The sequence below is a fragment of the Dendropsophus ebraccatus genome, chromosome 2 (genome assembly GCF_027789765.1).
Source record: "Dendropsophus ebraccatus isolate aDenEbr1 chromosome 2, aDenEbr1.pat, whole genome shotgun sequence".
In the NCBI taxonomy this organism is placed as follows: Eukaryota; Metazoa; Chordata; class Amphibia; order Anura; family Hylidae; genus Dendropsophus; species Dendropsophus ebraccatus.
In genome coordinates, this window is record NC_091455.1 from 208,729,458 (window position 1) to 208,757,283 (window position 27,826).

A 27,826-nucleotide genomic window follows, 5' to 3' on the forward strand; every position below is an offset into this window, starting at 1 on the left:
GACTGAGCTACAAAGACTTCCCATGCACTCCATGTGGCTTCAGCCACATCCTGATCCTACTTCCTTATAGCAGCTCCTCATATAACCTTCCCTGGTCTATGGTAAGCCCCATCTAGTGGTGACAGTTGATATTACCGCTTTAAACTACATATACATGACCTACATGGTTCATATCAGTGACCAGCTGTCTCTTCTTAGTATACAATATATATATATAACCAGAAGAGGAAAATGATGCAATGTTTCTTCTGAAAAGCTTTGAGGGGTATTTTATCCAGCCTGACTCCCCCCCATCCTCTCAGGTCCTTCCGTCCTTGTCATCTATCATTGTCATTCATCAGTCTGCTGTATGCGGCCAGACACTCACACTCATCTTGTTGTCATCCTGGTAATGAGTCCTATTTGCCGCCAGGTTCAGAAGGAATGATGTTTATGGGCCCAGCCAGCTGGAGTTCATGCTTGACGCTCCGACCCTTTACATGATGCTTCTTTTTATACTTCGCAGCAGATGGCATTTATTAGACCCGACCTGTCACTTAAAGTAAAAAATAAAATGCGCCCAGATTTACATCTCCCCGCGTCTGGCATCAATTTCATCACTATATTTATCTGAGATTTCAAAGCGTAGATCAATATTGGAGTAAATAGAATGCTAAATAGAAAGCCTGGGTTCACCTCTATATTCCATATTACAGACATGTGTATGCATTACATCCTGTATTATACTCCAGAGCTGCACTCACTATTCTGCTGGTGGGGTCACTGTGTACATACATTACTGATCCTGAGTTACATCCTGTATTATACTCCAGAGCTGCACTCACTATTCTGCTGGTGGGGTCACTGTGTATATTCATTACTGATCCTGAGTTACATCCTGTATTATACCCCAGAGCTGCACTCACTATTCTGCTGGTGGGGTCACTGTGTACATACATCACATTACTGATCCTGTACTGATCCTGAGTTACATCCTGTATTATACTCTAGAGCAGCCTATTTTACTCAGTTTGAACATACCCTTAGGGTGGGTTCACACTGAGGAATTCTTGCAGATAAATTCCGCGGAATTCCATCGCCTATACGCGCGCATGGCCGCGCGCCTTTCCGCCAGCTTCATAGATACCGTTCTATGGGCCGGCTTATTCCGACGAAAGAATTGACACGTCGAGGCAACGGAATTCCACAGAATTTATCCGCGAGAATTTCTCAGTGTGAACGCACCCTTACTGGGAAGGTGGACAAATGTTTCCTCTTTGGACTCAGTAAACCATCAGAGTGACATGTTACAGGCCGGTGGAGTTTTTGCAGATTCCCCGAGGTGTTTTATGACTTTGTTCGGTTCTTTCTCATTTTTATACAATGTGAAATAGAGAATAATCCCCAGGACCTGATATTTACTTAATAAATTCCAGGTCACCCTGCAAGGGGAGAGCTTCACCCAGTCCAGGACTGTTATAGGGCGATGCTGAGGGGCGCAGGCTGCCGAGACACAGCACAGTCTCCTGCCAGACAGGACAATAAACCTCAGCAACTCTGACCTCTCACCAGAGCGTAAAATGATGGTAAATACTGTACCTGAGATGTGAGAAAAGCTCTACCCCTCGCCCCCGTCCTGTAATGAGAATAAGCTCTACCCCTCGCCCCCGTCCTGTAATGAGAATAAGCTCTACCCCTCGCCCCGGTCCTGTAATGAGAATAAGCTCTACCCCTCGCCCCCGTCCTGTAATGAGAATAAGCTCTACCCCTCGCCCCCGTCCTGTAATGAGAATAAGCTCTACCCCTCGCCCCGTCTTTTAATGAGAATAAGCTCTACCCCTCGCCCCCGTCCTGTAATGAGAATAAGCTCTACCCCTCGCCCCCGTCCTGTAATGAGAATAAGCTCTACCCCTCGCCCCCGTCCTGTAATGAGAATAAGCTCTACCCCTCGCCCCCGTCCTGTAATGAGAATAAGCTCTACCCCTCGCCCCGTCCTTTAATGAGAATAAGCTCTACCCCTCGCCCCCGTCCTGTAATGAGAATAAGCTCTACCCCTCGCCCCCGTCCTGTAATGAGAATAAGCTCTACCCCTCGCCCCCGTCCTGTAATGAGAATAAGCTCTACCCCTCGTCCCCGTCCTGTAATGAGAATAAGCTCTACCCCTCGCCCCGTCCTGTAATGAGAATAAGCTCTACCCCTCGCCCCCGTCCTGTAATGAGAATAAGCTCTACCCCTCGCCCCCGTCCTGTAATGAGAATAAGCTCTACCCCTCGCCCCCGTCCTGTAATGAGAATAAGCTCTACCCCTCGCCCCCGTCCTGTAATGAGAATAAGCTCTACCCCTCGCCCCCGTCCTGTAATGAGAATAAGCTCTACCCCTCGCCCCCGTCCTGTAATGAGAATAAGCTCTACCTCTCACCCTGTCCTGTAATGAAAATAAGCTCTACCTCTCACCCTGTCCTGTAATGAGAATAAGCTCTACCCCTCGCCCCCGTCCTGTAATGAGAATAAGGTCTACCCCCCTGTTATGTAGAACTGAATTATAGAATCCTCGCTACAGGATTATTATTATTATTATTATTCAGGAAATTAGAGACCCAGAATTTCTGTTATTTTACTTGTTTAGAAGGTTAAGTCTGTGGTCTGTATTAGTTTAGGGGTCGGGGTTCTTTTTTAGTTTAGGGGTCTGGTCTGGGGCCTGTAATATTTCATGGGTCTGATGTCTGTATTAGTTTTGGGGGTTTGGAGTCTGTATTACTTAAGAGTTCTTCTCTTTTAATAAAAGGGTCTGTATTATTTTAGGGGTCTGGTCTGTCTCCTAAATGTGTTAAATGTTCTAGTCTGAGGCTTGATTTAGTTTAGGGGTCTGGTCTGGGGTCTGTATTAGTTTAGGGGTCTGGTCTGGGGTCTTTATTAGTTTAGGGGTCTGGGGTCTGTATTAGTTTAGGGGACTGGTTTGGGGGTCTGTATTAGTTTAGGGGTCTGATCTGGGGTCTGTATTAGTTTAGGGGTCTGGTCTGGGGTCTGTATTAGTTTAGGGGTCTGGTCTGGGGTCTGTATTAGATTAGGGGTCTGGTCTGGGGTCTGTATTAGTTTAGGGGTCTGGTCTGGGGTCTGTATTAGTTTAGGGGTCTGGTCTGGGGTCTGTATTAGTTTAGGAATATTTTCTGGGGTCTGTATTAGTTTAGTGGTCTGGGCTCTGGATTAGTTTGGGGGTCTTGTGTCTGATCTAGGGATTTAGGGCTTTAGAGTCAGAATGTGTCTGTGTTACTATAGAGCCTGGGGCAGCAGCAGATGCGGGCGTCTTGAGATGTCTTAGACTCTGCGGCTGTCAGCAGAAGTCATTAAAGTCGTCTGGGTCAAATAGAGAAGAGCTGTTCCATGTATCAGGGCTACTGTCATCAACTTAGCCTGTCCTATGGGTAACACAGCTATATATGAACTTGTCAGCCTGTTTCTTCTGACTTATAACGTAGCGTGACCTCCCCAGGGGTTGCTTCTTCCTTGGTTGGAATGCATGGCCAATCGCTTAACAAGACATCACTCAGTAGAAGGATGAGCTGGTGGCCTCCCGACAGGTGTTCCTGCAGAGCATCGCCAGCTACTTGGAAAACTTTCATCTTGTTTAATTCCAAAACTTGAATTTTAGTTTTGTTATCCAGTTAGTAGAGGTGTTACCTTCTTACTCTCCCTTAGCTCTATGTAGGCACACATGGATTCACTGTAGCTTTATGGAATCACAGAGATAGTACAAACTAGTATTATCAATGGCCCCAGGTATGTGGGATCCTGATATAGGGCCCATTAGACCACATTGGCTCAACCTGTTACACCCTGAAAGGGATCTCATCTCATCTTACTGTCTTGGACTGAGAAAAGTTTGATCTTCAGTTGAAAACTTTAGATGCACCCAGATGGATAATAGTTTGGTGAATCCAATAATTATAATAAATCTGACGACCAAAGCTAATAAACAAGGCCTGGCCACTGGGTTCCTGGGTGAAGAATTACACTTGGGAAATGTAAAAATTACTATGGTAGCCAAATTAAAAAAAAAAGTTCTGTTACATTGGGAATGGTTAAAGGGGTATTCCAATCAAACATAACTTTTGATATGTTGCTGCCCATGGTGAGACTAACAATTCCTTCCATACTTTTTTTTATTATCTATTCAGTCTCCTTTACCCAGTTCTGAGCTTCTGATTTCTGCCTAAGACACAAAAATCTGTGTCTCCCTTCTGAGACAGTTGATGTAAACAAGTCCCTGGCTGGCTTTACCTGCAACATTGTAGCTTCTTTGTAATGCTGGGAGGATTATTTTGAGGACAAGTTACTGATAAACTCACCGGGATTATCCCTCCCAGCATTACAAAGAAGCCACAATGTTGCAGCTGTCTCAGAAGGGAGGGGGGAGGAGGGGGAGACAGAGATAAAGGCTCACACACAGATTTTTGTGTCTTCAGCAGAAAGCAGCAGCTCGGAACTGGGGGAAGGAGGCTGAATAGATAATAACAAGTATGGAAGGAATTGTTAGTCTCACCATGGGCAGCAACATATCAAAAGTTATGTTTGGTGGAATACCCCTTTACCTCTACCTCATCCGGCAAACTCAGTAGTATTATATCTCTATATTAGTGTAATGAGCTGTAAAGAAGAGAGAGTGGATTGTACTCTAGAGGGGGTATTTCTTGGAATCCAAAAAACTTCTGCAGTGTACTTTATGCTAGAGAGATCTTCATTGCATCTTCTAAGAAGAATTCCTTCAGTCTGGCACATTACATACAATCTTCTAGCTGCTGGTGACCATATGACTTTTCCTATGTTTCTGGTTGGGTCTTCGGACTCTTCAATGTCTCCACTGCTGTGGTTGTTTCCATCCATACATTCACTCACTGTAGATTTACCAACCGCATCTGCTGGAAGTTGTCTCCAAGTATCTACTACTCTCATATTTTCTCATATTGGTTCTGATCTTTCCCCCAACTTGGAATTGATTTTCTCAAAGTTTTTTTTCGAACACCAAAGTTGGCCAATGGCAGAAGCCCTATAAGACCCTATAAGGGTAATTCAAGTGTCAATTCTTTCGACGGAATCCGCCTGTGCATAGAATGGTGTCTATGGCACAGGTGGAGAGGCGCACGGCCATGAGCGCGTACAGGCAACGGAATTCGGCGGAATTTATCCGCGAGAATTCCATAGTCTGGACCCACCCCCACGGCCGCGCGCCTCTCCAGGCCATAGAAACCATTCTATGCACGGGCAGATTCCGCATTCCGCCAAAAGAATTGACGCGGAGGATAGCGGAATCAGCCGGCTCATAGAATGGTGTCTATGGAGCTGGCGAAAAGGCGCGCAGCCGTGAACGCGTTCTAGCGACGGAATTTGGCAGAATTTATCAGCGAGAATTCCATAGTCTGAACCCACCCTAACTCTCGACACAGTGAAACCAGGGACACACTAATGATCACTTCTGAGAGCCTGTGAGGTCCATGGCTGATTTTTCTTTTCTTTTTTTTCAAATGAACTGGTGTCAGAAAGTTATATAGATTTGTAATTTACTTCTATAAAAAAAATCCCCAGTCTTCCAGTACTTATTAGCTGCTGTATATCCTGCAGGAAGTGGTGTATTCTTTCTAGTCAGGCACAGTGCTCTCTGCTGCCACCTCTGTCCATGTCAAGAACTGACAGTTCCTGAGATGGACAGAGGTGGCAGCAGAGAGCACTGAGTCAGACTGGCGAGAATACATCACTTCCTGCAGGACATACAGCAGCTGACAAGTACTGGAAGACTGGAGATTTTTTTTTTTTTTTTTTTATAGAAGTGAATGACAAATCTGTGGCACCGAAAGGAACAACCCCTGAACAATTCAGTCCATTACGGTAGATATGGCAATAAAAAAAAATACATAATGGGCGGTGAGGATCTTATTGAAATCCTAACTGATTTTATGTGTAGGGTCACCATAAGACGCGAGGGGTAACCTAAGGCCCATGAGGCCCTCACCTACCTTGTGAGCCCAGTAAAGCACCATGACCGATACAGCTACGACCCTGACTGTGACTCTGGATCTCTGCCGTCTTCTTCTCTTCTTATCTCTCGCCCACATGAGTCCGCAGGATCTCGCCCTAATGACTGCTACATGGGAACAGACGGATATTGAGAGAGCCCAGGAGATAATGACACCGCCCAGATAATGAGAGTGGTAGTCAGCGGCCGAGATCACACAGGACAAGGGGTGGAAATTACGTGGTTACAACTATGCGGACAATGTCATTGCTGGATAATAAGGAACCATTATCTTTATAGTGAGTTACAGATAGTGTGTCTGCACATGCTGGGAGTTGTGGTTACACAACAGCTGGAAGGTCACAGAATCTGGAAATAATCCCGAGCGTCCTATGGTAGACAAGGGTCTGACTACCTAGGGGACCACCAAAGGGCCCATGAGATCTCTATAACTGGTGAAGGGCCCCTACACAAGAATAGACAGAATAATCAACTATGTGTCATGTGATCCCGGGATTGTAAATATTGTAAATATTATGATTTGGGGGTTAAACAGTTATTATAATTAAGGCAACAATTTTCTTTGTTACTCAACAAATAAAAGGTTCATTTTATTTTTTATTGCCGTATCTACCGTAATGGACTGAATTGTTCAGTTTCCTGTTCTTAAAGGAGTTGTTCCTTTCTTTGAAAGGAAGTGGTGCCACAGATTTGTCATTCACTTCTATTAAAAAAAAAAATCTCCAGTCTTCCATTACTTGTCAGCTGCTGTATGTCCTGCAGGAAGTGATGTATTCTCTCCAGTCTGACTCAGTGCTCTCTGCTGCCACCTCTGTCCATGTCAGGAACTGTCCAGAGCAGGAGAGGTTTTCTATGGGGATTTGCTGTTGCTCTGGACAGTTCCTGACATGGACAGAGGTGGCAGCAGAGAGCACCATGTCAGACTGGAGAGAATACAGCACTTCCTGCAGGACATGCAGCAGCTGATAAGTATTGAAAGATTCTTAAATAGAAGTAAGTTACAAATCTATATAATTTTGTGATACCAGTTGATTGCTGGAGTACCCCTTTAACATCACAGTTACTAATAACATTGTATTTAGTAACTATCAAAACTTTCTAATTATTTTAGCTCAGTTTTGTGAGATTCCATATTATAGAGGAATTCTGTTTCGGCTTCTGGTTTACTAGATTCCAGATTAAGGCCATGTTCACACAAGGTAAATTCAGTAGTAATCATGGCCGTTGTTGCTGATTTGTTGCTGTAGATTGTGCTTCAGCTAGGGGTAATCCCGGCCGGAGTGTATACACATAGTACATATATATACATACACATAGTATACACTCCGGCCGGGATCGCTAGCGGCGCTGCAAAAAACTGACATGTCAGTGCACACAATGGAGTGTGCAGCGGGGAATTCATAATTCATCAGAAGTGAAGATCATCCGGCCAGTAATGCAGTACACAGAACGGCCGGTGTCTTACGCAGTGGGAACATGGCCTAAAGGAATTATTAGTATCATCATTATTAGTATTATCATTAGTAGCAAGAGTTTTCTTGCTTCGAGATTAGAGCTCATTTGCATACCTCTTCCCATGAAGCATTGCCTGTAGATAAATCTCTTCAATGAGAAACAGTCCCCTCTGTGCTGTTATTATTGTGAACCTCCCCCCCCCCCCCTTAAAGTGTAAATATATGCAAAAATATCCTACGTTTCTGGAATCTCTCTTATTGTAAGACATGGGAAGCCCCTTAGAGCTCGCCCTCACCCCCTCCTCCTCCTCCTCTAGTCCTCTGGGCGTGGAGTATTACAGGACCCTGACACAGTCCCGGCTGCTGCACTAGGTTCCTGGAGTCAGGATCCTCACATGGAAGCTGATGGAGCTCCCAGCCCTGTGATTCCTATCCTCCAGCCTGGCTGCAGCACAGAGGAGGGTTTGTTACAGTGTGTTCAGGGGCTTTACAGGCACTTTAATAGGGTTTATACTCATTCCATCCCTTACTATGGGGGCACTCTCTGCACAGATGTATTCTGCAATCTGGATTATACTGATTGTTCTAAAGACTGGAAACTGTCAGCAAGGTAAGAATGGATATTATTATTATTATTATTATTATTATTATTATTATTATTATCGTCATCATCATAGTTAACATTAGTGATTTATATATATTATATATATATTATATATATTATTCTAGTTCAGCATCTCAGTTCACATAGTGCAATACAGAGGATGTTAGAGATGATGCGACATTCACCCCAGACCCGTACGACTGTATAGTTATATTGATTATATTTAGTATATATATATATAGAGAGAGAGAGAGAGAGAGAGAGAGAGAGTGCATATATATATAGTGAATATAAAGTGCATTACAGAGTATGTCACAGATGTGATGCGCTTCCAAACATTCACCCCAGACCTATACAAGTGTATATTTATAATGATTATTGATTAAATATTGACTATATATTATATATATTGCAGCATATCCATTTTTTGGCATATACCTGTAGCTGCAAAGAATAAAAACATATATTAGTAAAACATGACAAAAAGGCAAAATTATTGCAACAGTTTAAGGGTTATTTTATATGCATGGGATATATAATATAATATATAATGTATGATGTGTCTACCTAGTTGTATGGCGCCATCACTCTATGTGGCGCTGTACATTGTGAGACATATAGTAACAGGCAGAGACCTTTCATAATACAACAATTCCGGGACATGGATATGCATAGTGTATAGTATAGTATAGTAGTGTACATAAAGCTGTCCACTCTCTCATTCCATAGAACACATGTAAGTTGTACGGAGATCATCGCTCATAGTTGTTAAGGAGGGGTCCTGGTTTACATTGAAGAGACCCAGCTGGTGTATGGTGACATACCAGCAATGCCCCATGAGAAAAAATTATGCAAATTAACTAATGTAGAGGAGGGGGGGGGGGATTCCTGCAATCCCTTACAGGTAGTCACCAGTAGGTGGCTCTAGAAAGACATTTTTTTGTGTGTTTTTTTAAGCAAAGCTAAATCATTTACTGTATATTACGATATATGTGCTAAAAGGAGTACTGTAAATATCAGAGAGGCAGATCATACTATGGGCCCTTAAAAAGACGGGGCCTAGCCTCATTTGGTTCCATTCCCCATGATACCCATGCGTCAAGCAAGAATGTAAGGGAGATCAGGGCACCATACTGGGGACTCATTTTGATCTTTTGCTATGGGACCCTTTTCTATGCACCCCTCTCCATAGAGACTTGTTATGGGCTAAACCATACTCCCCCACTACCGCCAATCCTATTACAGTGTACACCAATGAACATATCTTAATTTACTTGGATAATCTCTTAAAACAAATAAAATAAATATTTATTTACAATAAGTGTCCCTGTGTCCCCCAGCAATCAGCTGCAATTTATAGGTGGAATTGTCAGTGTTTAATTTTTCCTGCAGTGCCGCCACAGGAGAAACAAGGTATCACTCTGTACTTATTGAAATAAATGGGCTGATTCTGTAATGAGGTACTGTTCTGGTTGTAAGACTGTGACATGGTGGAAAGTCCTTGATTGAACTTCATGTATCTTATCAACTAAACTATGTAACTACATAAAACACAAGGGGGGTGCAGCCTGTGTATTGTGCTGTTCCCTGAAGGGGCACACGCTGTCATTTACTTGAACTGGTGTCAGTAGGCTACATATATATATATATATATATATATATATATATATATTTATTTATATTGTATTCCAGTACTTATCAGTTGCTGTATGTCCTGCAGGAAGTGGTGTATGCTGTACAAGTGCTCTCTGCTGCCACCTCTGTCCATGTCAGGAACTGTCCAGAGGAGGAGAGGTTTTCTATGAGGATTAGGTGCTGCTCTGCACAGTTCCTGACATGGACAGAGTTGGCAGCAGAGAGCACTGTGTCAGACTGGAAAGAATACACCACTTTCTGCAGGACATACAGCAGCTGATAAGTACTTGAAGACTGGAGATTTTTAATACTTTGGGAGAATATATTAAGGTTAATGTTAATAAACATATACCGCCTCCTCCTCATTGTCTGTGCACCGGACAGCAGATTTCGTTCTCCGACGACTTTTGCTTAAACACTGTAGGTAAAAAGTTGCATGTTTTTGTGCAGAAACTAGTGTAGGAGCCTAATAAATTCCCTCTTTATGTTTCCTTCACTCTTTTAATATGTCTGTCTGCTGTCAGTGATCTAATACATCTCGCAGCTACAATTGGATCTAGCCTAGATCTCTGATTGATACATTTTACCTGCACTGATACATTGTAACAACTTCCCTGCGGTGGATACAAATGTAACAATTCATTAGCTGTGAGAAGTCCTCAGTCAAGACAGATTCATTTCACTGACAGATTCCATTCACTGACAGCAAGCATTGCTGTAAATAATAGTAACACGATCTATAGGAATAGTTCACATGGAGGTGGAAATTCCTCTAATTACCTATCAGGATTTCTTCCTATTTGCGGTAACATCCATATCTGGGGTGAAGAGGTGAATTAAAGGGACATAAAGCGTAAACCAGATGTTGCAGTGTATGACATTCACATCCATAATGCACATTACATGTGTTACATAACAACACTACTTTACAACTACGAGTTATTTATTGCTGTATGGTAGCAAGCACTTAAAGGGACTGCACTTTTTAAAGGGACACTGGACTATCCCCTATTCTTTAAAGAGTTCCTACAAAAAAAAAACATCAAATCATAGGACATCCTGATGCTAGGACTCCCAATGATTAGCTGTAATCTATAGGAAACCTGGAAGTACATGTTAGTTTTCCTTATAGCGCCATCACAGGTAAATGTAGGTATTGCATGATAATAATTAGGCTTGAGTTGCACTGGATCTGCCTTGTAGGAAGTTATTGCTGGTCATACATGGGCGAAATAGACCAATTTCTGCTAACCATTGGCACCTGACACAAAAACCAACCGTCGAAGAGTTGATCCGCCGTATTGGATTTTCTCCTTGTTGGGTGCTGGCGATGAAACGTCATGTGTCCCTTCACTGGGAGTCTGCACCAGGCTACAGATCAGGGCAGAGAAGACCATAAGGGACAGAGCTGCATCTTGTCAATGGAATACCAGACCATGTCAGAGATCAATCATAGAGGACAGATCTGGGAAACCCAGACCAGATTACAGATCACAGATCACAGCAGACATGGAGGGCAAACCTGCATCAATGGAAGCCCAGATCATGTCAGAGATGGCAGCAGAGACAGATCATGGATGACAGATCTGCATTCCATCAGCAGAAGCCTGGACCAGATCATGGCAGAGGTCGATCATGGACGAGGGATCTGCATCCCATCAATGGAGGCCCAGAACAGATCAGTCACTGATTTATCATTCTTCCTCCCAAGACAACAACCTTCATAGACCAATCATCAGAATTACAGACACTTTACCCTTAAGGTTCCCATATACTGTATACTAAAATGGGTCAAACTCCCGGACAAACGAAAAAAAAAAAGAAAAAAAAAGATGCATTGGGTTTTTTCCTATGATCTGCTTTCATCAGGTTCTTATCATGTAAAATATATTTATTTATTTATTATTTTTTATTATTATTATTATTTATTATATATGCCCATTTTCTGATTTTGTTTTCCATTAAAAAAAATATATAGATATGGTTAGCTTTAGACATGTTTGATTTTACAACAGCACCCCTGGAGGACTGGAGTGGTAGTGCAAGTGTTATTTTGTATTTTACTTAAAATTAAGTAATAAAATAATAATAAAATATAATAATAATAATAATAATAATAATAATAATAATAATAAAAACAATAATAATTAATAATAATATCAAGAATAATGAAATAATAATATATTTAAAATAATAATAATAATAATAATAATAATAATAATAATAATAATAATAATAATAATAATAATAATAATTTATTAATATTTGAAACCTAATGTGTAAGCTTATGTTGAAGCTAATTACAATATCTGAGCTATATACAAAACTGAGCTATAAGCCATGTGGCCTCCTTGTCTTCTAGGATTGAGTAGATCAGTGACAGTTTCTTCTTTCATCAGATATCAGCAGAGAACTTTAAACTCAATTTTTTGTCCTCACCTTCTGACCCCTAACTTGCCCCCAGCTGATTGCCGGTCAGTAATTGATTGATCCTCTTCCTCCTGGGCCATAGGGAGGTCATGGAGAGGGAGACACAAGAGACTGGGGGTGAAGTGCTGTCCATCACGAGGCAGAAACAGCTAGCACCGCCTAAGGTGGGGATCTCAATGCTTCCCAGTAACCCGGCTCACCCTATACATGTAGCACCAGTCACGTCAGCTTGTAACAAACTGGAAATCCAGAAAGTAAGGACACCTTCTTATGTATTTCATGTTTTATTATGTGCACATAACACTATCTCATCCTAATGTAGGTAAATATGAAAGTATAAAAAAAAAGTAGTAACAAAAAATACTATGTTTGGTGGTTTATTCTTTCCAGTCTTCCAGTACTTATCAGCTGCTATATGTCCTGCAGGAAGTGGGATATTCTTTCAAGTCTGACAGTGCTCTCTGCTGCCACCTCTGTCGATGTCAGGAACTGTCCAGAGCAGGAGAGGTTTTCTATGGGGATTTGCTGCTGCTCTGGACAGTTCCTGACATGGACAGAGGTGGCAGCAGAGAGCACTGTGTCAGACTGAGGGAGAATTATCTGCCTCCTTTGTTGGCTGAGACTATTTTATATTGAGTGTGCCTGCCAGCTGGGTTATTACTCTGCCAGGACAACCCCTTTAACACCTGGGCCTTGAATTAGCCACCTGGGAACCTTCCATTTCTTATTTTGGCCATTACACTGGCGATGGATATGGACCTGCTGTATTCTGGTGTTCCCCCATTCATTCCACTCCAGGATGGGACTCCAGTTGGCCATGGCCATACAAGGTTGCTTCCCTGTATGGTTCCTATGTGAATAACAGCTAACGGAGCAGCCTAGAGACTCTGGTGTAGGCACCCACGGGGTCAGTCAAGGGCAAATCAAAGTCTAAACAAGGGATGAGGGCAGATGGGGCAGGGTCAGCAGTCTGGGTCATACACAGGGGGGAAGAGCAGGTGCAGAGTCAAGAAGCTAAATTCTTGCTTTGGTTTTTTTGGTCCCTTTGTCATGTATCATCCCCGGCACAGTATATAGGTTGTTTGTTAGTAGTGTATGTTAGATGTTAGTAAATGTGGACTCTTTAAAGGAGAACTCCGGCCTGGGGTGATTTTTAGTGCTAGAGAGGATGAAAGAAGTAACATACCCTCACCTCCCCTGTTCCAGCACTGATGCCGGTCTGAGTGGGGACCTGGGACGGGACATGTTATGCCCACTCAACCAGTCAGCAGCCGAGGCGGACCCCACTGACTGGCTAAGCAGGCCTGGCACGTCACAGCCCAGGTTCCCACTCAGGAGCGTCTGGGACCAGCGGAGCTGTGGGAGACCATATTACTTCTTTCATCCTCCCTAGCACTCTGCTGAAAATCCCCCCTGCCCGGAGTTCTCCTTTAAGCTCCTCTCCGTAGTGTACGATGAGTCCATTTCTGGAGGACGGGGGCTGTGTTCTTCATACACATCTGTGCACTGGCCGCAGCACTCGTGTGTTTACAGGTTGACCGTCCTGGGTTTTGGCTGCGTCCCCCGTGTTTCTCTTCATAGGAGACATTCCATTCAGATGAATAAGAGATAAATAAGAGCTGATCATGCGCTGATCTGACTATGGCCGGAGTCCGCTATGTACGAACGAGCGCTGCAGATATCACTGTAAAGTGTCAATGTCAGAGCTGCGCTGTAGAGAGGAATCCAATGGAGATAGTCACTAAATCTGTCATAGATACATAGGGCACATAGCGGGGGGACGACATAGGGAAAGACCCCTTACAACGTTACTTCCCATGATTCCTTAATTGAGTCCAGTACTTTCCATATAGTGTACTTAAAGTGTCACTGTCATTTAATTATTATTATTATTTTTTTTTTTTTGCAGAAATCAATAGTACAGGCGATTTTAAGAAACTTTGTAATTGGGTTTATTAGCCAAAAAATGCATTTTTATCATGAAAAAGCAGTTTGAAGCTCCCCCCCTGTCTTCATGGTTCTCTATGGAGAGGGGAGGGGTGGAGGGAGATGACGCACCAAAACAGGACAACAAAGAGTTAATTTACAGCTACATCACCATGCTATCTCCTCTGAAGTCAGCACTGACCTCTTTGACTTCTGAATAGCGTCTTTCACACAGCTCCCACTGTGTAGTCTGCTCTCTGCTGCCGACTAATCTCCCTCCTCCCCCCTCCTCTCTCCATAGAACAGACAGGGCACGGTCTGATGTAAAAGAGTCAAGATTTCCTGATAATGAGCAGTGAATGAGAGAGAGGAGGAGGGGGGGGGGGGACCTGGGGAAAGTCTTTGTGAATGCAGATAATGGCATCTTTGCCTAACAATCCCAATTACAAAGTTTCTTAAAATCGCCTGGACTATTGATTTCTGAAATGACACAACAGTGACACTTTAAAGGTGTTCTCTGGAGGTAAAATATACAAAAAATATTACTTTACTGAAAGACTAGTAGATGCTTGGAACAAACTTTCAGCAGATGTGGTTGGTAAATCTACAATAACAGAATTTAAACCTGTCTGGTAAATACATATATTCTAAGATGATAATAAGGGCAGACTACGTGGACCAAGCGTTTATTTTCTGATGACAATCTTCTATGTTCAAAATTTCCAGTCTTCCAGTACTTATCAGCTGCGGTATGTCCTGCAGGATGTGGTCTATTCTTTTGAGTCTGACAAAGTGCTCTTTGCTGCCACTTCTGTCCATGTCAGGAACGGTCCAGAGCAGGAGAGGTTTTCTTTTTTTTTTCCAATGTTTATTTGTTGAAAGTTTTCAGTTTTTATAACAAGACATTAAAAAATACAGAGAGAAAAAAGAGGAAAGAATTTGTAGACCCTATTGCAAATTCAGTTTAAGGCTGGGTTCACACTACGTATATTTCAGTCAGTATTGTGGTCCTCAAATTGCAACCAAAACCAGGAGTGGATCTCCCACAGAAAGGCTCTGTTCACACAATGTTGTAATTGAGTGGACGGCCGCCATTTAATGGCAAATATTTGCTGTTATTTGAAAACAACGGCTGTTATATTGAAATAATGGCCGTTATTTACTGTTATATGGCGGCCATCCACTCAATTTCACCATTGTGTAAACAGATCCTTTCTGTGTTTTCAATCCACTCCTGGTTTTGGTTGCAAGGAGAAAGGAGGGAGGAGGGGAATTAACAGAACCATGGGGGGGAGTTTGGATGGGGAATAGAGAAGAAGAGAAGGGAGGGAGGAGGTAGGGGGAAGTCTTGCGTCTCACCTCATTTCTATGGGGATTTGCTGCTGCTCTGGACAGTTCCTGACATGGACAGAGGGGGCAGCAGAGAGCACTGTGTCAGACTGGAAAGAAACCACCACTTCCTGCAGGACATACAGCAGCTGATAGGGCTCATGCACACAGTTGAATAGGCTCACAGATATCTATGAACCCATCCTGCATTATAATGTCTTTGATCTGGTATGTTCCATGATAATGTACACTGTAGAGCTGGAGGATTGCTGACACAGCAGCTGGAATTACCCATCAGCCTCGGTGTTTGTACACAGATGCAGTGGTATTAATGGGGGATTTCTCCATCAATCGCTTGTTGCTAGTCACTGTTTATAGCAGAGTCTCCACAATGAGCAGGATTAGTGATGGGTATATACATCCCGGTAGCGCTCACAGGCGTCCACTTTGATGCAGTTGGGACATGAAGTTGAAGCTGAGCAGCTGTTACAGGCGGCAGCGGGGGGACCGGGAAGGGTATTCCTGGCCGAGGAGATTTCCAAGTTGGAGACCAGGAAATAAGTTAACCCTAAAGGGGGGGAGAGGGTGGCGGGCGATGGCCGGAAGCAAACGCTCATGTCATGGCGACCCACCTTGTGTAAGTGCTTGTAAAGTGTTATTGAATCAACCTACATCAAAAGCCTTAATGGTAAATATATTCTGCAACTAAATGTGTTCTGGTGTTTTTGGTGTCTGGTGCCAGTGATAACATCTGATGTCAGGTGCTGGTGATAACATCTGGTGTCAGGTACCGGTGATAACATCTGGTGTCAGGTGCCGGTGAGAAAGTCTGGTGTCAGGTACCGGTGATAACATCTGGTGTCAGGTATCGGTGATAACATCTGATGTCCGGTACCGGTGATAACATCTGGTGTCAGGTGCCGGTGATAACATCTGATGTTAGGTGCTGGTGATAACATCTGGTGTCAGGTGCCGGTGATAACGTCTGGTGTCAGGTGCCGGTGAGAAAGTCTGGTGTCAGGTGCCGGTGATAATGTTTAGTGTCTGGTACTGGTGGGAAAGTCTGGTGTCAGGTGTCGGTGATAACGTCTGATGTCCGGTCCTGGTGAGAAAGTCTGGTGTCAGGTGCCGGTGATAACGTCTAGTGTCCGGTCCAGGTGAGAAAGTCTGGTGTCAGGTGCCGGTGATAACGTTTAGTGTCCGGTCCAGGTGAGAAAGTCTGGTGTCAGGTGCCGGTGATAACGTCTGATCTCCGGTCCTGATGAGAAAGTCTGGTGTCAGGTGCCGGTGATAACGTCTGGTGTCTGGTCCAGGTGAGAAAGTCTGGTGTCAGGTGCCAGTGATAACGACTGGTGTCTGGTGTCTGGTGCCGGTGATAAAGTCTGATGCCCGTTACTGGTAATAACGTCTGGTGTCCAATACTGGTGATAACGTCTGCTGTCAGGTGCCGGTGATAACGTCTGGTGTTAGGTGCTGGTGATAAAATCTGGTGTCTGGTTACTGTGATAACATCTGAGGTTTGGTGTCGGTGATAAAGTCTGGTTTCAGGTGCCGGTGATAACATCTGATGTCCGATGCTGGTGATAAAATCTAATGTCAGGTGCCGGGGATAAAGTCAGGTGCCAGTGATAAAATCTGGTGTCTGGTGCTGGGAATAAAGTCAGGTGTCGGGTGCCAGCGATAAACAGGTGCCAGTGGTAAAGTCTGATGTCAGGTGTCGGTGATAACGTCTGGTGTCGGGTATCGGTTATAACATCTGGTGTCTGGTGTAAGTTGCCGGTGATAAAGTCGGTTGTCAGCTGCCGGTGATAAAGTCGGTTGTCAGCTGCCGGTGATAACGTCTGGTGTCCGGTACTGGTCATAAAGTCTGGTGTCAGGGGCCACTGATAATGTCTGATGTTTTGTGCTGGTAATAAAGTCTGGTGTCCGGCGCCAATGCAAAAATCTGGTGTCTGGTGCCGGAGATAAAGTCTGAGCACTTCTCTCCCTGGCTCTCTGTCCACCTCGTCTTTCTTGCTGTACAAGACGGTCTCCATAGACTTACAATGAAACTCTTCTTATGTAGGGGGATGGGCAGAGCAGAGAGCCTTGGAGTGAAGCGCCTGGCCATGTACTCTTCCTGGTCTCATCAAATATTCATTGGGGTTTTGAGCACCTGGATGACAACCAATCAAAACTTTTGTCTCAGGCTCATTGGTCTTTTTGGGACTCGTACAGGCCGGTGAAGGGGTTCTTCTAGGACAGCAGAGCTCTTCCATAATCTGGGACGTTGCGGGGGTATTTTGCACCCAGCATCTCTGCATACATTGGGCACCGGAGATGTCGGCGTTCCTGCTCTATTTACTGAGCACATGGATATTCTGGGAACTGTTTCCAGTTTGTAGACAGATTATTGATACCAGATGCACTGCTATCTGCCATTGTTATTCTGCAAGGTGACTGTACAAGAACGTTAGATATTGGATGGGGACCCCGTCCAGATGTCTCCTCCATGTGTTTCCAGTTATGGATTTATCAAAGAGTTTGAGAAAGTAACCAAAATATTTGCAGTCGACCCTGGATAGTAAAGTGTATGATGGCCGAGGTAGAGTAACAGCACAACATCTGCGGGTGTTTAGCATGTTCTTCCCATGTTTGTGCGGGTTACCTCCAGGCGCTCCAGTTTCCTCCCACACTCCACAAACACACTGATAGGTTAATTGACTTTCTTTAAAGGGGGTTTCCGGACAAATATAGAACTTAATTAACTATCTCCCTGTGTATTAAAGAATCAAAGAGCACATACTTACCTCCCTCGCTCCCCTGCTGCACCCTCTGTTATTTTCCAGGCCCAGCTGCACTTCCATTCTTCTCCCCACTCTTCCAATCTCAGAATGAAGAAGGAGGACACTGGAAGTTGGCAGAACAGGAGTGCCTCAGGGACTGAAAGACCTGACATAGGGAGCAGTGGGGAACAAGGGAGGTAAGTATGCCCTCTTTTATTGTTTAAATTAGAGATGAGCGAACCAAATCTTACAAACCGAGAGCATGCATGAGGTTCGCTCATCTCTATAAATAAGTGTACAGAAATAAGTATGCATAAGTATAAGGCCGTATTAACTCCTAGACAACTCATACCAGCATGCAATGGGCGCCTGTTCCCGAACAACCCATGACGTACCAGTATCCACAAGGCTCTATAAAGCAAGGTCAGGCTATTAGCAGCTCATTGTTAATGTCAGGCCACATCGGTTGCTAAACACCACAGCGTTTCATTGTGACGGGAGCCGCTCCTCTCACTATCCAATCGGGACCACTGCAGTGTGGGGGTCCCAATCGAGATTGTTTATCGTTAATCTGAAATCGTTCACCATATTACTCAGAACGGTAGTCGTTAGTTACGATCGTTACTACAATCGTTATTGCGATCGTTACTACGATCGTTTACTCCGTCTGATCCCAGCAAAACAATGAACAATGTGCAATTACACTGAACGATTAGTGAAAAACCGCGGAACTTGAGCGAACGAATGTGGAATTACAGCGAACGACTAACGATAATTTTAGGTTCAGATCTAAATCAACGATCAACAACACACGAACCATTTTCCAATCGTTGCCTGCCATTACACAGAATGATTATCATTTAAATTCGAACGATATAACGATTTTTCACACGATAATCGTCCCGTGTAATAGGGCCCTAAGTGTAAATGGTAAAGCAGCTGGGCAAATGTCTAGTCAGATTCCCTCGTTCCTCCAGTCTTATATTTGTAATTGAACGTTCTGTCTTCTCTTCGTGGCGGGAGAACATGATCATTCTTCATTTCTTGGAGTTCTCTTGTCCTCTGGATACTACGCCGAGCTTTAGATTAATGAGTATTTGAGAAATAACAAGAAAACCTCAAGTAAGTCTGCCCGGGTCTGGCAGCATGGAGCAGAAGCCACAACCTATTAAGTCACAACCAGACTACTATGGGGCTCAGTGTGTCCTCCGGAGGACTCATAGTCTGCCCAGCTATCTATAACAGAGCTCTGTAGTGATATAGAGAAAAACCTCAGGAAATCAGGACTGACCTGACTGGAAACAGGCAGAACGTTCAAGAAGCCAAACACAAGTGAGACTGGAAGACGAGAAGAATCAGACTGGATACTACCAGCGGCGGCAATACCCAGGGCCGTATGTACCACTAGGCCCCCGTGGCCCCCGTGGTGTGGCGGTGTTATCCAGTCACAGTATGGCGGTATTGGTCAGGTCTGGTGTGGCGGTGTTATACAGTCACAGTATGGCAGTATTGGTCAGGTCTGGTGTGGCAGTGTTATCCAGTCACAGTATGGTAGTATTGGTTAGGTCTGGTGTGGCGGTGTTATTCAGTCACAGTGTGTCGGTATTGGTCAGGTCTGGTATGGCGGTGTTATACAGTCACAGTATGGCAGTATTGATCAGGTCTGGTGTGGCGGTGTTATACAGTCACAGTATGGCAGTATTGGTCAGGTCTGGTGTGGCGGTGTTATACAGTCACAGTATGGTGGTATTGGTTAGGTCTGGTGTGGCGGTGTTATCCAGTCACAGTATGGTGGGCGTCTGCAGGTGTAGTGTCAAGGGCAGCAGCAGCTGGTAATACCACCCTGGCCATACCATCTAATGTATCCACTGCTTACTTACAGTGAAATTTACAAAACTGGAAAAATAATAGACAAAGTGAATAGAGTTGATAAAACTTCAAGCATGCTCAGGTTCCTCCAAACTCCAGTGTGTAGCATTCGATTACTGGTGACTAGAGAAGCTGGATGGAGCCCTGGGGAGTCCTGGAAAACATGGATCCAGTCTGTGGCTTATGACCTATGGCTGTATCCATGGTTTTCCGGATTCCCTAGGGCTGCATCCAACTTCTCCACTCACCGGGAGTCAAATGCTCCATGCTTGACATGTCAGGAACTGTCTTGAGCAGCAGAGGTTTTCTATGGGGATTTGCTGCTGCTCTGGACAGTTCTTGACATAGACAGAGGTGGCAGCAGAGAGCTCTGTGTCAAATTCTTGCAGGACACACAGCAGCTGATAAGTACTGAAAAACTTGAAATTTTTGAATAGTAATTAATTACAGATGTATAAATCTTTCTGACACCAGTTGATTTGAAAGAAAAAAAATCACCAGAGTTCCCCTTTAAACTACTGATTAAAAATGCAGGTACAAGTACAGTTTTTTTATGTTTAGTGTAACTTGAGGCTAATGGGATTTATCAGAGTTGTTACACATAATTATTTCTCTTTTTTGGATTTGCAATGGGTTGTAAAATAGCAAAACAATATGCAAACCTGGTGTCTCTTTATCATGTCTTGAATTTGCTTTATTTCCTTATTTTTTATGTATATAATTATTTCAGCTAAAGTAACATTGGTTTTTATGTCTCTGCAGCTCCAGAGTGCTCACCGACCGGCTATAAGATCCTTCAGAATCCATATAGAAGTGTGGCCTTTGATTCCTCTCGGCTTCAGCAATCTGCTATTCATGACCTGATATGTGACCACTCTCTAATATCTGGATGGTACAGGTTTATGATCTTTGATAAGCCTGCTGAGATGCCAACCAAGTGCGTGGAGGTATTAGTATTGCCAATCTTCATTACACATAGGTAGAGATTTCCCAAAGATGAAAAACAATCCACAGATTAGAACTACTATAATACTGCTCCTATATACAAGAATATAACTACTATAATACTGCTCCTATATACAAGAATATAACTACTATAATACTGCTCCTATATACAAGAATATAACTACTATAATACTGCTCCTATATACAAGAATATAACTACTATAATACTGCTCCTATATACAAGAATATAACTACTATAGTACTGCTCCTATATACAGGAATATAACTACTATAATACTGCTCCTATATACAGGGATATAAGTACTATAATACTGCTCCTATATACAGGAATACAACTACTATAATACTGCTCCTATATACAAGAATATAACTACTATAATACTGCTCCTATATACAGGAATATAACTACTATAATACTGCTCCTATATACAAGACTATAACTACTATAATACTGATCCTATATACAAGAATATAACTACTATAATACTGCTCCCTATATACAGGAATATAACTACTATAATACTGCCCTCATATACAAGAATATAACTACTATAATACTGCTCCAATATACAGGAATATAACTACTATAACACTGCTCCCTATATACAGGAATATAACTACTATAATACTGCTCCTATATACAAGAATATAAGTACTATAATACTGCTCCTATATACAAGAATATAACTACTATAATACTGCCCCCAATATACAGGAATATAACTACTATAATACTGCTCCTATATACAAGAATATAACTACTATAATACTGCTCCCTATATACAGGAATATAACTACTATAATACTGCTCCTATATACAAGAATATAACTACTATAATACTGCTCCTATATACAAGAATATAACTACTATAATACTGCTCCTATATACAGGAATATAACTACTATAATACTGCCCCTATATACAAGAATATAACTACTATAATACTGCTCCTATATACAAGAATATAACTACTATAATACTGCCTCCTATATACAGGAATATAACTACTATAATACTGCTCCTATATACAAGAATATACCTACTATAATACTGCCCCCTATATACAAGAATATAACTACTATAATACTGCTCCTATATACAGAAATATAACAGTGTATTATTTTCACATTTTTATATCTGTTTGAATTTGTTTCATACATGACTAATATTACTTTTATTATGTGTGCTTTACATTTTGGTGCAAGTACAGTTGAGGGAGCACAAAAATACTTGACTGCTCGAGTCGCAAACTCCTTTGAAAATCGGGTACTTAACTAGGTAGAGTGGAGGGTACCTGATTAACCTAAACGTAATGGCCTGACCCCCAGACTCAATAGATACCGTCTATTGCTTCCATTTTTTTTACAATCTGGAAGAACTTGATTAAGGTTCTAAACATTTTGGATAGTCAAATAGTCATAGAAAAGTATATAGAATGACATTTTAAGGATATGTTCACACAACGTATATTTTCAGTCTCTATGTAATATGATGTCTTTTAGACATTGAAGAGGTTCCTAACACTCACGTTCCCCTCTTATTTCCCTTGGCAGATGAATCACTGTGGGACACAAGCTCCGGTTTGGTTGTCTTTACGGGAATCAGAATCTCTCCCGACCCCGGGGCAGGTGCGGCAGCTCACGGCTTGTGCCACATGGCAGTTCTTCTTCAGCAGCACCAAGGATTGCTGCCTCTTCCGCATCCCAGTGACTGTCCGGAATTGTGGGGACTTTTTTGTCTATTTATTGCAGCCTACCCAAGGGTGTATGGGCTACTGTGCAGACGGTAAGTCAGGGTGACATCAGTGGTCCTCAGGAGATTGTCTTCTATAATACCATATACACAGAGAAGAGCTAAAAGGGTGCCTGGTGGGCATCTGACTTGGTCCTAAATCACTACTCATAATATCACTACTCATAATAAGCGTTGAGCAGATTTGCCAAACTATTCAGGTTCGGCAATGTTCTCTGCACCCAAACACTCGTCATTTGACTCTCGGTGGCTGGAGAAGTTGGTTGCCACCCTAGGGAGTCCTGGAATACATGGATACAGCATTAGGTTTCATCCATGTTTGCTTGGTGGTCCTAGTCCAACTTCTCCAGCCACTGGGAGCCAAATGACCAGTGTTTGGGTTAAGAGAACATTGCCGAACCCGAACAGTCTGCTCAACACAGTCTAGAATTCATAGTTGTGTACAGTTCATCATTATATAAAAACTTGTATCTGACGACAAAACTAACACAAAAACTCGTAGCATTATACTTATGACTCATAAGAGGTCAATGGCTTCCAAATGTTCCCATGATGCATCTCTTCCATTTTATTAATGGTCAATTCTAGAGATGGGCGAATGTATAGTAAAAATGAAGCGAAGCACTTCACTACGATTGGCTAGCAGCTCAGCTCCGGTGCCGGGAAAACCTAGATCCAGTTCTAGGAAATTCCCCAGGACTGGATCCTGCTTTTTCCAGCACTCAGGGAGGAGCGGCACAGACTTCAAAGCAAGCAGCCTGACAAGGTGCCAGGCCAATCTTAAAGTGTGACTGACATGTGTTTTTTTTTTTTTTTTTTTTTTTTTGCAGAAATCAATAGTCCAGGCAATTTTAAGAAACTTTGTAATTGGGGTTATTAGGCAAATATGCCATTATCTGCATTCAAAAAGACTTTCCCCAGGTCCCCCCCCTCCCTCCCTCCTCTCTCTCATTCACTGCTAATTATGAGGAAATCTCGAGTAGTTTACATCAGTCGGGCCCTGTGTAACCTGTGGAGAGGGGAGGGGGGAGGAGGGAGATTAGTCGGCAGCAGAGAGCAGAGAACAAAGGATTACACAGCGAGAACTATGTGAAAACTGCTATTCAGAGGTCAGTGCTGACTTCAGAAGAAATAGCCCAGTGAAGTAGCTGTAAATTAACTCTTTGTTGTCCTGTTTTGGTTCCTCATCTCCTTCCACCCTTCCCCTCTCCATAGAGAATCGTGAAAACAGGAGGAGAGCTCTAAACTGCTTTTTCATGATAAAAATGCATTTTTCGGCTAATAAACCCAATAACAAAGTTTCTTAAAATCACCTGTACTATTGATTTCTGCCAAAAAAATATAAACGACAGTAACACTTTAACAAAGCACTTTGCTTCGTTCTTTCTGTAAATTTGCTCATCCCTAGTCAATTCTCCTAAACGTTGGCCTTATTTAGGCATAAAGTAAAATTGTCAACCAAGCGGTGTCTGAGCCCACATGGATACAGATTGAAGAGTGATGCATTGTGGGAAGCTAGTTGACAGAGGACTGTCTGGAGTGGAGATATTGGACCAGTTAGATATGGACCATGGACTATAACTATGAGACGTGGGCTTCTATGAAGATATGAGTTTTCTAGGTATGGTCAAAACTAGGAAAATTAGTCGCAAATCTCATGGTTGGGCAAAGTCAACAGAATGGGTGCAGCATGAGAGGAGTCCAATGGAGAGTCATAGGTCATTAAAGATGAGAATAGAAATGTATGACCATCCTATATTCTCGACAGTCTCTCTATATGTATCTATACCAGTAAGCACAAAGGATCGCAGAACTTCAGGAAGAACCCCCTTAGTCCTGCTGATTATGACTCTTCTTCCCCCCAGTGGCTCCAGAAACCAGATCCCGGTGTGACGATGGAGAGATAGAAGTCAATGGTGTATGCACGAGTAAGTGTGACGAATATATACATGGGTGGAATACGTGATGTTTTTCTTGGATTATCTTTATTGTTTCCATCATATTCTTGATTGGCAGGTGAATTGAATCCACAAAGTCTTCTACCAGAATCTCCATCCGTCCCGGAAATTGTCCCAGAAATGGTCGGTATCGGTGTCCATCTCAAGTGTTCTTTTCAGGCTCCTTCTACGAACAGCTCCCTGGGGTTCATCGTAAGATGGTCTCGGCTCTCAAGTGTCGGAGAAAAGGAAGAACTAAGACAAGAAGCCGTCGTGCAGCCGTTTTCTATCATAGAGTTGGATGGAATAAATGTCAGACTTGGAGACCGGGTAAGAATATTCTGCCACTAAACAATATCCTGCCACTTAGGGATTTTTTTTTAAATACAATTTTAGGACTTGACCATTTCTTGAATTTCCAATGTGTCTATGTCGTAATCATGTTCAGAAGCATACGAACATATGTGGTGGTATGCCCCCTGGGATGTTGTGTCGGAGGATCGGCAGGTCACTTGCTAGGTGGTGAGGTGTGACGCCACTCTGGTGGTGGTTGGCCGAGATACAGCCGGACCTTAAGATGTTACTTTGTGACGCCAGTGCCGATTGGGCACACAGGTGTGATGGCACGTCTGCTTTTAGTTTATAAGGCCGCTTGTACCTTGTTGCCCTGTGGTCAGTGTCCTGCCGGGCTGCTACGGGGTCCCTTTGGTTAGTGTAGTCATGGATGGCCAGAGTGGTCCTATTAGAAAGGGGTTTAACATTGTGTAGTGTTGTGTAGAGTTACTGAGAAGAAATTGTTAGCTGAGCCTTGTCTTGCTTCCTACCCATACAGGGTTCTGACTAAGAGTGACTCATGTAGGGGACCTGGCATAGGGCCAGGACCCAGAGAGGACCACTGTAGAGAGCTGTCTAGCTTGCGTCCTTCCTCTATAATGTCCAACACGAAAGACACATGCACTTCCTCTACCCATGTGACTTCCTTCCTCAGCGTATCTAAAGTGCGCTGTGAGTGGGTGAAGAGTGCAATAGAAGAAGTAAAGGGAGAGGTGATAGGAGAGAAGAAGAACAGATTCCTATAGGTCCGCAGATCCATGTGACACACAAACAAACTATAACCCTTTACGTACTTCAGCTTTGCAGCATCTGGATACATCTATACATATCTATATCATACATCTAGTGGCAAAATTTCATCACTGCATTCATTACCTCTTTTACACGATAAGTACAGGCTTTTACAAATGGTGTAACCAATAGCAACACCCGTGGTGGGATACCACACATGGGTAGGCTGTGCAGCCACTATTGAGTCCAGCCCTGTTCAATTCTCTTGCCTGTTATTGGGTGGCAAGAATCTTTGTAGGACTTTCAATTTCTCTTGCTTTGCTTGATATGATGCAAGAGGTGGGGAATTGACCCTGGAGCGTAACTACCACTGTAGCAGCCATAGCAGCTGCTATCCATGTGACTTTCTTCCTCAGCGTATCTAAAGTGCGCTGTGAGTGGGTGAAGAGTGCAATAGAAGAAGTAAAGGGAGAGGTGATAGGAGAGAAGAAGAACAGATTCCTATAGGTCCACAGATCCATGTGACACACAAACAATGGTGCCCATACCTTTTCTTTCAAATCATTTGGTGCTAGAAAAAGACAGAGATTTCTTATTTACTTCTATTAATAAAAAAAAACTTAAGTCTTCCAGTTCTTATTAGCTGTTGTATGTTATGCAGGAAGTGGTGTATTCTTCCCAGTCTGACACAGTGCTCTCTGCTGCCACCTCTGTCCATGTCAGGAACTGTCCAGAGCAGGAGAGGTTTTCTATGGGGATTTGCTGCTGCTCTGGACAGTTCCTGACACGGACAGAGGTGGCAGCAGAGAGCACTGTGTCAGACTGGAAAGAAAACATTTCCTGCAGGACATACAGCAGCTGATAAGTACTGAAGACTTGAGATTTTTAAATAGAAGCAAATTACAAATCTGTATTACTTTCTAACACCAGATTTCTGCTGGATAACCCCTTTAATTTCAAGAATTCCTATAAGCTATGAATTCCCAGTGCATGTTCCTCTACAATGTTATCTGGATCTCAGGCGTCCTGAACGCTTTGATGTTGTGGTGTCAGACCACCGATACTTGTCCTAATCCTGTCATCACGTTTTATCACACAGATATACTGCGGGGTCTCCAGCTTCAGCTTAGAACAACCAGATGTTCACAGTCTCATTGTGGAGAGCGAAGAATTTTTCGCTGGCATTAAGGTAAATGGTAAAAGAATCTTTTATGACCGGCTATTAAAGTAAATTCACTGTCCAAAAAAATCGCCTTTGTTCTGGAGGAGATGACATGATGATAGCATTCCTTCCTCTAAACACATTAGTGGTTTCTCAGGATCAAGTCACGACATGGGAAAACGTGTTAATAGACCTTAAAGGGGTAGGTTACCAATTTTTTTTCTTTTAAATCAACTGGTGCCAGAAAGTTATATAGATTTGTAATTTACTTCTATTAAAAAATCTCGTCTTCCTGTACTTATCAGCTGCTGTATGTCCTGCAGGAAGTGGTGTATTTTTCCCAGTCTGACACGGTGCTCTCTGTTGCCACCTCTGTCCATGTCAGGAACTGTCCAGAGCAGCAGCAAATCCTCATAGAAAACCTCTCCTGCTCTGGACAGTTCCTGACATGGACAGAGGTGGCAGCAGAGAGCACTGTGTCAGACTGTGATTTTTTTTTTTATAGAAGTAAATGACAAATCTCTGGCACTTTCAGGCACCAGTTGTGTTGAAAGGGAAAAAAATGGCGAACTACCCCTTTAAATAGGGATAACAGATAAGGAATTGTTTGAACGGAATATCGATGCCAGATGGCTGCTGCAAAGCTAATGCAATACCTGCGTGTAAACCCATTTGAGAAAGAAATAACTTGCGGTTGCTGTGTATCTATTTCCTTCTTGCAGCTTCATCCCCAGTCGTTAAGCGTATCAGAAGACGGAAGGGAGTACAGGATGATCGTGGAGAGCACCATCCCCATATCATGTCCCGATCCAAGTCAGTTACAGAACGGATGCAAAGTTGCACTAAGGTTCCGTACCATGAATGAAGGTAGGTCAGCGGGTCACAGAACGGCCGGTCTCATACGACGTGTGAACACGGCCTTAAA

The 27,826-nt window shown here is 43.1% G+C and overlaps 1 protein-coding gene across 2 annotated transcripts in view; it reads left to right on the plus strand.

The window, feature by feature from the left end:
* Positions 1-7,837: 7,837 nt before the first annotated feature.
* VWDE (von Willebrand factor D and EGF domains) overlaps positions 7,838-27,826 on the plus strand; it is a 64,276-nt gene continuing 44,287 nt past the window's right edge. The window contains exons 1-7 of one of the 2 annotated variants that reach the window (XM_069959347.1): positions 7,838-8,070; positions 20,781-20,965; positions 22,539-22,770; positions 24,603-24,665; positions 24,754-25,004; positions 26,839-26,928; positions 27,624-27,768. In XM_069959347.1, coding sequence (XP_069815448.1) covers positions 7,992-8,070; positions 20,781-20,965; positions 22,539-22,770; positions 24,603-24,665; positions 24,754-25,004; positions 26,839-26,928; positions 27,624-27,768 — 1,045 coding nt within the window. In that variant the 5' untranslated portion in view covers positions 7,838-7,991. Of the gene's footprint in view, positions 8,071-20,780; positions 20,966-22,538; positions 22,771-24,602; positions 24,666-24,753; positions 25,005-26,838; positions 26,929-27,623; positions 27,769-27,826 lie in introns of those variants that run through there. The other variant, XM_069959348.1, reaches the window with a different exon arrangement.